Source organism: Plecotus auritus, assembly GCF_963455305.1.
Source record: "Plecotus auritus genome assembly, chromosome: 6".
In the NCBI taxonomy this organism is placed as follows: Eukaryota; Metazoa; Chordata; class Mammalia; order Chiroptera; family Vespertilionidae; genus Plecotus; species Plecotus auritus.
In genome coordinates, this window is record NC_137773.1 from 39,318,542 (window position 1) to 39,331,084 (window position 12,543).

Genomic DNA, 12,543 nt, shown 5'->3' on the forward strand with positions numbered 1-12,543 from the left:
GCGGCCTCGGCTCCATGCACCCGCGGCCGTGGCACTGGCCTCCGGGCGCAGGGTTCCGGGGTGCGCTCCGCTCCCGAAACCTGATAACCTCCTCCAGGATCCCAGGGAGGCCGCCCGCACCGGAGGAAGCAGGAAGCCGGGCCACGGGATAGAGACCCCGCGCGCCCGAGGCGGGACGGGCAACGCAACCGCGCGGCGCGCCCCGCCCCGACGTGCCCCACGGGGACGCGCACGCTCGGAGGCGCGGGGGCGCACACCGGGGCGCGCGCGGGCCGGGCCGGCACGGCAGCGAGAGCGCGCGCGGCTCGGGAAGGCGGCGGCAGCGGCGGCGGCGGTGGCGGCGGCGGAAGCGGCGAGGGCGGCAGGCGTCCGGCTTAGAGGTAGTGAAGGCGGCGGCGGCGGCTCCGGACTAGGCTGGGCTGGGAGCGAGCAAGGGTCAGAGGCGCCGGGTCAAGCGCGGATCTCCCGGCTCAAGCATCCGCCCGCCGCCCGGACGCCTGGGCCGCGGAGTTGGTGTCCCGGCTCGGACCCCGGCACCCAGCCCGGAGCCGTAACCTTGAGGCGGCGGCGGCGGGGCCGGGCCGGGCCGGGCCGGGGGGCGGCGGCGCTGGATCCCCGGCTACCCGATCGTTGGCGGGAGATGTCGAACCCCGGGACGCGCAGGAACGGCTCCAGCATCAAGATCCGTCTGACAGGTACGGCGGATGGGAGGCCCACGCCGCCCGCACAGCGCCCACTCGCACCCGCACGGCCCCTCGGCCGCCCCGGCATTTCCCGCAGAGCGCCCTGCGGGAGTGGCCCTCCCCCACGTCGGCCGTTGTCCCAGGACCTCGTCACCCCCCTCGGCGAGTGCCCCTCGCTTCTCCCTCCGGCCCCGCCCCCTCGCTTCCCCCCGGCCCCGCCCCTTCGCGTCTCACCCCCCTCCCATCTGCCTTCTCGCTGCCCTCCTTCCCCCACCTGCCCCTCGGTTCTCTCCTCCTGGCCCCGCCCCCTCGCTTCACCCCCTTCATCCTTCTCGTCCCCCTCCTCCCCTCCCGGGTGTCCCCCCGTTTCTCCCTTCCTGAGCCCGCCTCCCGCTTCTCGTTCCCCTTCCTCCCCTCTCTTCCCTGTCCCTCACCTGCCCCTCGCTTTTCCCTCCTGGCCCCGCCCCTCTCTCCTCACCACCTTCCCATCTTCTGGTTTCCCTACCTCTCCCCTACCTGCCGGGACGCTTCTCCCTCCTGCCCGCCCCCACTTCTCACCTCCTCCCGTATCCCCTCTCGGGCTTTCCTCTCGCCACCCCCTCTTTGCCCCCTTGCTCCTTTCCTTCTGGCCCCGCCCCTTTCATCTCCCCTAGTTTCGCCCCCTCACTTTCTCTCCTAAACTCCGCCCCTCATTTTCTACTTAGTCCCGCCCCCGCTTATCTCCCAACCCTGCCCCTTGCTTCTGTCTCGCGGCCTCCACCCTTTCCTTCAGCCTCGAATTCCTCCGTCCTATCTTGTAGCTTCTCCCGGGCCTGTTCTCCTCACTTCCCCTCCGGTCCAGACCTCTTCAGTCTAGTCCACTTCCTTTCTCTCTCAGGCCAGGCACTGTCTAGTCTTGACTGTGCTTCTCGCATTCTTTCCTTTTCTGCATTGCACTTTACCATCGCGTCCCCGCCTCGTCCCCATCCCTGAGGCCCACTTAGGTGCGGATCCCCTCTCTCCCTCACCACCACCACCACACACCACTGGCTTTGGCAGCTGCACTACCGCAGGCTCCTTGCTTCACTCTCATTTAGTCTTCAATGAAATGCCTGTGTCTCCTAGGTGGCTCTGTAGTGCCACCTTCAAGGGTGAGCGCGAAGCTCTGCTGTGGGCCTGCGACGTGGTGGTTGGGTGTGTGTAAATGCCGACGGTGCGTGCTGGAGGTGCCCCTCGCTAGCGGGCTCCAGGGGTCCTGGACCAGTCCGCATCCTCATCTGCCCCCTCTCACTCCTCATCACTGTGGGCGGCTGCTGCTTGTCCCAGTTTATAGCGGAGGCCGGATTGTACTGTTGTAAATACCGTTCTGTTGGGGGACTTTCCAAACTCGAATATTCCCAGCTCTGAAGAGGAAGTAAAAAGTTTGGGCTGATCCCTGTAAGGGGGTTTTCCCCTGGATTTTTCTGTTCAGCGACCAGTCTGATGAGGACTCCAAAGTCAGAGTCCCTTTCAAAGAGACAAGTGAGCATTTTTGGGACACTTCATGGCAGATGCATACCCTAAATCATTGGTAAATCTGTGAAAACCGCAATGGATGATTGTTTTCCTTTGAAAATCCCCAGTTGTTGCATGATCCTTTTTTTTTTGTTTCAAGAAGAGGGTCATAATTTTTTGTAGGTATAAAAATGCTTGATCAGGTTATCATTAGATAATATGACCATATCAGATGATGATTTGGACCCAAACCCAGACCTTGGTTTTGTGAAGTAACCGGCATAGCCCAGGGATCTTTGCTTCTAGAGAAACAATCCTTTATTTCAGGACTGGTAGGAAACACTTCTTACTCTATATACATTGTTATTTTTATGGTTACATAAAAGCCACGTATTTGAGTTTGTAATGCTTGTAAAACTTTAATTACTGACAACTTTAATTTGGTTTTCATTTACAAGTTAAATCTATAATTGACATCAGATTGGTTTCTTTTCTTGTTAAAAGCCAAAGTAACTGATTTTGTGATTTTGGGTAGAAATGTGATTAATGTTTTAGAAGTAATAGGTTTTAATTACAATGTTTGTGTCAGGTGTATAATATGTATTAATCCTAATAGGCAGGTCTGGGTGTGGGCTTTTTCCTTATGAAAGGGAGGGCTTGGTTTGTGCTCCCAAGTTATTTTTTGATTCAGGAATGTAGATGTCATGGATGTAGAAATGCTTCAAAAATTATTCAAAGAGTTTTTATATTAATTTGATAGTGAAGGATCAGATGATGAGTGTTTTTTCCAAAACACCTTTTCCCAGTTGATGTTATTTATGACACGACAGAGTGTGGTTATTGCTGCAACAGGATTGAGAGTTTAGGGATGATTGTGGACACACATGATGCCAGTTGTCTGTTGATATGAATGTACGCAGAATCGTTGGAACTAGATATTTTGTTGAAGATAGACTGGGTTTTGGCCTCAACTTTAAGTTTGTCGGGAAGTTTGAAATATCTTCACTTTTAGCAAGTAGGCTAGCCATCTTTCAAGAGCGTATACTTTTGTTACAGGTTTCAGAGTTTATTTCCACGTGTGATACTTGAAAAAATGACTTTTAGAATGAGAGCTATTCTAACTAGTGAATACCACACAGGGTAATTCAGTGCAAAATATGAAGACATGGGTGTTATAAAAGAGCCTTTACAACTTTGGGGTCTATAATTATATTTGGTGGTGAGTAGAACATTGGATTTAGAATTAAAAGACTTGATTTTGGTCAGATCTGCCATAAACTGCATGATATGGTACAAATTATGTAGCCTTTCTGGGTCTCAGTTTCCTCATATATAAAATGAGATCTTAACTCCATTTATAGCATTATTTGATTTTCCTTCTTACAGGATCTGTCAGTTTTGGCTTATTCCAAATTACTGTTGGGTGATTATGTTTTCTGTTAGGTCTCAATCCTGATATTCAGAAATTTGTGTTAAAACACATGACTTGTGTTTGATTTATGCCAAGCATTACTTTTTTGTATTGATGACAATTATGATTTCTTCTTTTTTAAAAAAATTTCTGTGGAATCCCTTTTGTTTTTAAAAACTATTAGGTAGTCTGTTGAACTGCTTTGGAAATCTGGCCTAAACAGTAGAAGAATGTTTGAGTCTTTATGTTTAAAAGGATATAATTTAAAAGAATGTCTTTGTGGTATTTTAGCAGGGTAATAGTTTTTAAAGGTATCAGTAGATTTGGGCACAGTATTTTCAAAATAGAGAGATCTTTGTTAAAGAGCATTATCTTGAAGACATTTTAGAGTTCACTGGCCAAACACTTGGGAAACCGTTTTATTTTAAATTCAAGCAGGATTTTCAAAAACTTTGTTCTTATATGGTACACAAATGAATCCCAGATACGGTATTTAGGCCACTTGGGTAAAAGAATGGAATTTTGAGCTCTAAGGGTTCCACAATACTCTTCAAACAAATTAAATTGTATTCTAATGTTAACCAGTTAGTTGAAATACCAAATGCCTAAACTTCTCTGTGCTTTTATGCCTTGAAATACTCTCAGCCTCTTTGTGTTTTTCTATCTCTTGAATTGTGACTGTGTATTGTGAAGAGAGAAAATTCTAATTCCACTTAGAGGTGGGGAGAGAAACCTCCCTTGATAGCATATGGGAATGGAGGCTATTTTTTAAGTTGTAACTCATGTGATGTAAGACTGGCTTGTGTTTGGCATCCAGGTGATGCAACTTGGAGAGAAATAGTAGTAGTAATAGCTGTTAGTAACGTTAATTGATCAATAACAGGTGACCTAATTGATTTGAAATAGTTACGTTTCTCATAAGAACGATAAAGCTGTTAAGAGTGTTGCCTTTGTCCCTTTGTTCCAGCAAAGAACCTCCCTTATACAAGGCAGGCAAAACTTTTAATAGCTGCCACTCAGATAAGATGGAATTGCTAGCCATTAGTTTTTAGCCTTGCACTGCACCTGAGTTTACATATTTCCTCAAGGTTGGCCTTAAGTTTATGAGGTACAGTCAAGGCACTTCTTTGAGCTGAATTGTTTAAGGATGTGGAATGGGTTAAATCAAATCTTATTGCAAAACTTAAACTGCAATTATACGTTAAAAGGAGTCACATTCTGCCATATACAGGACTATTATTGATTTTATTTGATCACAATTGTGTAGAAAAACCTTTTTTAAATCCATTTTCACTTTTTCATTTTCTTGATCCAACTAACAGACTTGAGAAATGAAATATCTCATGTACTTTATTTCTGTCTGTATTTTTGCAGTAGTTGTGATTTGTCCCAGTAGAATTTTTTACTGCAAGTCCATTTATTTGTCAGATTTCAAAACTTCTATTTTGCAATTTTGCCAGTGGTGTCTGAACTTCGAGTTTTCCTTCTCTTCTACAGGTTTTCATTTTCTCTGTTTGGTTACGATTTCAGGTTCTAGTGTGGAACATTGGATGAACCAGGGAGGTTCCGGGGGCTGAGTCACTGGTGAAGAAGTATTTCCTCATGAATACAAAAAAGAAAGACTGACCCATAATATTTCAACATCAGCTTAATGATCCAGTTAACTAGACTGGTTGTTGTGTAACACATTTGCGGGCACTGGTTAAAAGTTAAAATAGCTGAATTATCTATTTTAGTGCATGCTAGACTGAAAAAGAAGTTCAGAAAACCTGACATGATGAAATAATTTTGGTATTTTCTAGTTGAGAAACCCTAACTTTTAGGATTCTTATTTGAGTCAAACTTTTGTAATTTCAAAACTATCTTAGAGGTTAAATATTTTTTTTAACAAATAGAGAATTAAAATTGTGTGGGGTTTGGGTCACTGAGCAAGTTAAATTACTGTTTGGCTTGTTGTAGGTGAGTTTCATTGAGAGAAAGCCCCTACCTTAGATTGGCTTATTGTCCACAGCACTCTGACTCCAGCTGACTGGTCCCTAAGACCATCTAGTCAAAGAAGAGCTGCAGAGGTATGTTGGGAAAACAAAAGCTCCTAGCTGTCTAGATCAGGCAAATCTTTTTAAAATGTTAGAATTACTGTTGTGTCTACAGATGCAATTTACTCCATTTAGATATTTAACTAAGTGGAATGACGTTTCCATATTTCTGAATGAAAGGGGGAAAATCCTTTTATTGTTTTAAAACAAGTCTTAAATAATGTACAATCAGTGCGGCTGGTGATGCACCCCACTCTGTAATTCCAGCTGTGTTCACCTCCATTGCAGCTGAAAGGAATTCTAATTGGCTGAGGAATGTCGGCAACATCGTGTATCACTGAGCATGAACCTATTATGCTGGCTACTGGGTGATGCATTTCAGATGTTTAAAGCTCCTGAGTCCAACTTGGAGGTTGCTTTCAGGAGCCTGGAAGAGGACGTTTGTGAAGCTGCGGGTTGTAGATGGCAGCCTGCTTTCTTCTTCGTATGATGGGCATTGCTAAATTCTCTAAAGGCTACAGTGCTTTCTTGTGGCTGAAACACTGGATTAGAAATCAGAAGGTCTGAATTCTATTCACTAAAGTGCCACAATAAAGAAAGGAGGGTGGGTAGAATTATAATCTTTTCATGACTCAGTTTTTCTATTCAAAATGCAATATACCTGCCTTTTTATATTGCACAAGTACTTGATATTAATTAAATAGCTTTATGAGTAGTTATGAATTAGAGTAGCACAGTGGAAATACAATCCTAGATTCTGTTACTTCTTATTCCTAAATTATCATGTAAATGCTAAAGTTAAGAACGTACATTGACACTGAAGAACAACTGTAGAACCTATTGATAAGCATGGAAAAATAATGCTCAAGAACAAATTGTTAAATTCTCTATGCATTCAGAAAGTTCATTAGAGAAGTCATGTTGCAAGCCAAAGCCAGCATCATCTTCACTTATGAAATCTTAGAAGCATTTCTATTAAAATCAGAAACAGTACAGGGATGTGCACTGTCACAGTTGTTATTAACTAGAGCAGTGGTTCTCAACCTTTCTAATGCCGCGACCCTTTATTACAGTTCCTCATGTTGTGGTGACCCCCAACCATAAACTTATTTTCGTTGCTACTTCATAACTGTAATTTTGCAACTGTTAATGAATCGTAATGTAAATATCTGTGTTTTCCGATGGTCTTAGGATCTACAGAAGCAGTTCTCAACCTTTGGTTCGTGACCCACAGGTTGAGAACCGCTAGCAGGGTCGCCTAAGACCATCGGAAAACACAGATATTTACAATTCATAACAGTAGCAAAATTACAGTTATGAAGTAGCAACGAAAATAATTTTATGGTTGGGGGTCACTACAACATGAGGAACTGTATTAAAGGGTCGTGGCATTAGAAAGGTTGAGAACCACTGAACTAGAGAAAGACATCAGAAAGCAAGCAAAATTGCTATTATTTGCAGGTGATATGATTTTATACCTTAAATGCAAAAGAATCAGCTGAAAAGCAATTACAGGTAATTAAAAAGAAACTTTAGTTGTTGGATAGAAAATTTTTTCATGGAAAAATAAAATTGGTTAAAACTCAATATGCAAAAACAAACTAGGGAAAACAATTTGCAATCTGTATGAAAATGAAAGTCTAGCTTCCTTAATATATAAAGAGCCTTCAAAATCAGTGAGAAAAAGGCCAGTAACCTATTTGGCAAAGAATATGGACAATTCACAGTAAAGAATGAAAATGAATTTTAAATATGTAAAAAGACACAGCCCTATTCATACTAAACAAAATACCAATTAAAACTAAAGGCAAAACAGTTTTTCATCTAGCAGATTGGGAGAGACCAAAGAGTTTAAAAATATGTCATGATGACAAAGGTGTAGAAAGCAGAAACTCTTTCACACTGTTGGTTGAGATATAACTTGATACAATAGAATAAGGAGGGCAGTTTGGTACTGTCCTATATAATAAAATTCTAATAAGCAAATTGTCCCCTCAACCTGGAGTTCGACCAGGGGTGGGGCCTGCTGGCCAATCGCCTGCGGTCCCTCCCTCCCATCCGGCCCACCCCGATCGGACCTCCACCCCGCGACCAGTCACTATGACGTGTACTGACCACCAGGGGGCAGATGCTCAATGCAGGAGTTGCCCCCTGGTGGTCAGTGTGCTCCCACAGCCAACCTCCCGTGGTCCCTCCCTCCCCCAGGCCAGCCAGCCTCCCTGATGGCCCCGATTGGGGGGCTGGCCCGACAACCTCCTGCAGTCCATTCCCCCTGCTGGCCGCCCACTCCCCCATAGGCCCCAATCAGGTGGGCGGCAGGCCAACCTCTCAGGGTCCCTCCCCCTGGCCAGCCAGTCTCCCCCCCACAACTCCCCCCATAGGCCTCAATTGCCTGCCAGGCCAAGGGACCCCACCATGCACGAATTAGTGCACTGGGCCTCTAGTATTAAAGTAAGCCTAAATGATTTTTTTTTAATTTAATCTTTATTGTTCAGATTATTACAATTGTTCCTCTTTTTTCCCCCATAGCTCCCCTCCACCCAGTTCCCACCCCACACTCTGCCCTTACCCACCCACACTGTCCTCATCCATAGGTGTACGATTTTTGTCCAGTCTCTTCCCGCACCCCCAAACCTCTTTCCCCCTGAGAATTGTCAGTCCACTCCCTTTCTATGCCCCTGATTCTATTATATTCACCAGTTTATTCTGTTCATCAGATTTTTTATTCACTTGATTTTTAGATTCACTTATTGATAGATATGTATTTGTTGTTCATAATTTTTATCTTTACCTTTTTCTTCTTCTTCCTCTTAAAGAATACCTTTCAGCATTTCATATAATACTGGTTTGGTGGTGATGAACTCCTTTAGCTTTTTCTTATCTGTGAAGCTCTTTATCTGACCTTCAATTCTGAATGATAGCTTTGCTGGGTAGAGTAATCTAGGTTCTTGCTATTCATCACTTTGAATATTTCTTGCCACTACCGTCTGGCCTACATAGTTTCTGTTGAGAAATCCGCTGACAGTCGTATGGGTGCTCCCTTGTAGGTAATTAACTGTTTTTCTCTTGCTGCTTTTAATATTCTCTCTTTGTCTTTTGCTCTTGGCATTTTAATTATGATGTGTCTTGGTGTAGTCCTCTTTGGATTCCTTTTGTTTGGGGTTCTGTGCACTTCCTGGACTTGTAAGTCTATTTCTTTCACCAGGTGGGGGAAGTTTTCGGTCATTATTTCTTCAAATAGGTTTTCAGTATCTTGCTCTCTCTCTCTTCTTCTGGCACCCCCATAATTCGGATGTCGGTACGCTTGACGTTGTCCCAGAGGCGCCTTACACTATCTTCATATTTTTGGGTTCTTTTTTCTTTTTGCTTTTCCGGTTGAGTGTTTTTTGCTTCTTTGTATTTCAATTCTTTGACTTGATTCTTGTGATCCTCTAGTCTGCTGTTAGATCTCTGTATAATATTTTTTTTCTCAGTCAGTGTATGCTTAATTTCTAGTTGGTCCTTTTTCATATCCTCAAGGGTCTCGCTAAATTTATCGTTTTTTTTCTAGAAAATTCTTGAAAAACCTTATAACCGTGGTTTTGAACTCTATATCCATTCATTTGCTTTCCTCCATTTCTTTCATTTGTGATCTGTTTCTTTGTCTCCACATTTTGGCTGCTTCCTGAGTTGATAGAGTGGCTTTGTGTGCTAGGTGTCCTATAGGGCCCAGTGGGTCGGCCTCCCCAGTTACCTGAGGTGGACACTTTTGGTCCACCCCTTTGTGGGCTGTGTGCACAGTCTTGTTGTAGTTAAGCCTTGATTGTTGTTGGTATCACTGGGAGGAATTGACCTCCAGGCCAATTGGCTGTGAGGATCAGTTGTGTCTATGCTGGGAGAACTTCTGTGCTGGAGACACCCTTATGGGAGAAGACTTGCAAAAGCCTCTGTGCTCAGCATGAATGGGGCGGAGTCTCAGGACGGAGCAGACAGCAATGGTTTCCCGTCAGCCCTGCTGTAAAAGGCCCCTGTGTCTCAGTGTCCCGCGGTAATCGCAGCAAGCACCTCTGAGAGAAAGCTGCCCTCGAGTTCCGCCCGCTGCCAGACAGTCCATTTTCTCCCTGTATGAGTCTGGGTTCCCAGAGTCTCACCCGGAACTGAAGTTCAGTGCAGTCGGAAGCTTTTGTCTCCCTCCCGCTTGAGAAAGCCAGCTCTGCACTCAGTTGCCAGTCCTCTCCACGTGCGCGTCTCAGTACCTTTGCCTCCTGCAGCTCCTCTGAGTCTCAGTGTGCTTTTCTCTTGCCTTCTAGTTATAGAATTTCCACTCAGCCAGCCTTCCTGTGGTTCTGGATGATGTCCATTTTGTCTTTTAGTTGTAGTTTTGAAATTGTTTTGCGAGGCAGCAGTTTAGGTGTTTACCTATGCCGCCATCTTGGTTTCTCCCTCAAGCCTAAATGATTCTTTCCAGGTTCAGAAATCTGGTCCTCCTTAGATCTACTTTCTATGGTGAGTCCTTTGAAAGACTGGGGTCTTGTTTCTGAATAATAGTGCTGGTTTATATCATTTATTTGGAATGTCATTTGGGGTTGGTTATCTCTTCCTTTTTCTATATCAGGCAGGTAATTTATTGCCTTTTTCCCTATTAGATCAGTGGGTTAAAAATCCTAACTATTACTGGATTGTATTTTTACATATTTTTCTACAAATTATAGATTTGAGAATTACTTGCTGCCTATTTATTCATGGCAGTATTATTAATGTCTCATATCTTATAGTTTCCAAAGAGTTCTATATATTTCCTCACTTGAGCCAAAATATCAAGCCAAGTTGAAAAAGGTTTTGGGTTCTTTTTGCATGTGTTTTTATTTCTAGGTTAAAAAACAAAACAAAACAAAACATGTTAGCATGCAGTTTTTTTATTTAAAAACACATTCTACAGAAAAGAATACTTTCTCCTATCTTAAATGGATAACCATTTCATGTGCAGATAAAATACTCAGAAGCACATTTAATCCAACTGTAATAAATTTGCATGCTTTCCCAAAAAATCAACAGTCATGTGCAGGAGAAGGCTCACATTTACTCATGGGACATCAATCAAACTCTTCTTGGGCTTTAGTGAGGGTAATTCACACTCATAAAATTAGACAAGCTTTTTGGGATAAGGTAGCCTTTTTTTCTCAATAATTATGGAAGGTTAGAAACATGACATTACTCCCCCACCCCCCGCCAACATGCCTAGTAGACACCTTAAGCTTAACATGTCCAAGACGGTCTTCTTGATTCCCCTCCCCAGAAACCATCCTCTCCCCAGTCTTCCCCACTTCATTAGATCTACCCAGTTGCTCAAACCAAAAATCAAGACTCATTGTCATTCATATCTAATTTATCCTCAAGTCCTGTCATTTCTCCACCACAGCTTATCTGGACTATGTCTTCTCTTCTTGTCCATTGCCCCCATTCTAGTTCAAGCTGTAGTCATCTCTTGCTTCAACAGATGCTTGCCCTTTTTTATTTAAATGTTACTTGTAACCCAAACCACTTTGCTATAATATTATTTATTTCTCTATTACAAAAATGTTAAAAGCTTAATTATAAAAGTCTTCATTTTGCTGATTCTAAAGTGAAGATGCAAAGCGACTTGCTAACATTGCCCTTTCTCCTGGCTGCTGCAGCCCCTCCACTTTGCCTCTGTGTTCACGGCCTCTGGCTTCAGCTCCGGGAGCAGTGGTCAGGATGGCCAGGTGTCTGTCAGGGTAGCACAGAGCTTCCCATGGTCTGACAATTTAGGGATGGCCAGTGACAAGTTTAATTGTGTACAATGGGGGAGAGAGATCGAGAAACCAAATTGAAGACTTACTATTTGAAAGAGTTGAGAGTACATGTTATATTCTCTTATATGAGAACAGCACATTGGTTGCCTCTGGATAACTCGTTATTTTATCACCCTCCTTAACCATTCCCCAAGATGCTCTGACCCTAATTGTCCCATCTTAGTAAATGACATCATCAACCAGTCAGTTACTTGGACAAAAAAACATTGGGGACTTCCTTGGTTCTCTTTTCTCTCATTCTCTAGAAGTTGTCAACTCTTACCTTATATACCATATCCTGAATCTTTTTCCTTCTCTCCATCTCCACTATTACCACCCTAGTCCTAGGCAATGTCACCTCTCACTGGGATGCCTGCGATAGTTATGTCCTAAATATTTTCCTGCTTCTGTATGTTGAAATATCGATGCATACAGAAAAAAAATAGTGTACATTTGTTGATATTTCATGAACTGAACGTACCTGTGTAACTATATCATAGATCAATGATTTTCAACTGGGAGCAGTTTTGCCTCCCAAGGGACATTTGGCAATGTCTGGAGACATTTTTTATCATTACAGCTGCGTGGGTGGTACTGGCATCTAGTGGGTAGAAGCCAGGGATGCCACTAAATATTCTATAATGCGCACTCAGACCCCCACAACAAAGGATTACCCAGTCCAAAATGTCAGAGGTGCTGGAGAAACTCTGATCTAGATCAAGAAATAGAATGTTATTAGTACCTGAAATACCCCACAAGCCCCCTTCCCAGTTTCTACTCCCCACTCCCCAAAGATAATCACTGCCCTGACATGCTTTTGAATTTCATATTAATGGAGTCATACAGTATGCATTCCTTTGTGACTGGCTTCTTTTCTTTTGCTCAGCATTCTGTTTGTGAGATTTAACTATATTGTTGTGTTTGGTTGTTTATCATTCATCCTTTTTACAGAACAGTATGCTATTATGTGAAGGTACCATAGTGTATCCCTTTACTGGATGATGGGCAATCGGGTAGTTTTGAGTTTTTGGCTGTTACGAATGGTGCACTATGAACATTCACATGTGTGTCTTGGTGGGATATTTATGCATTTCCACTGGGTATATACTTAGGAATGGAAGTGCTGGGTCACAAAGTAGACAGATGTT

General features: G+C 43.7%; 1 protein-coding gene across 6 annotated transcripts in view; it reads left to right on the top strand.

Annotated features, from left to right (window-relative positions):
- Positions 1 to 298: 298 nt before the first annotated feature.
- The window catches only part of SMURF1 (SMAD specific E3 ubiquitin protein ligase 1), a 91,932-nt gene continuing 79,687 nt past the window's right edge, over positions 299 to 12,543 (top strand). For all 6 annotated transcript variants that reach the window (XM_080674740.1, XM_080674741.1, XM_080674743.1 and 3 more), the window contains exon 1: positions 299 to 695. In XM_080674740.1, the coding sequence (XP_080530866.1) occupies positions 641 to 695 (55 nt within the window). In that variant the 5' untranslated portion in view covers positions 299 to 640. The remainder of the gene's footprint in view (positions 696 to 12,543) is intronic.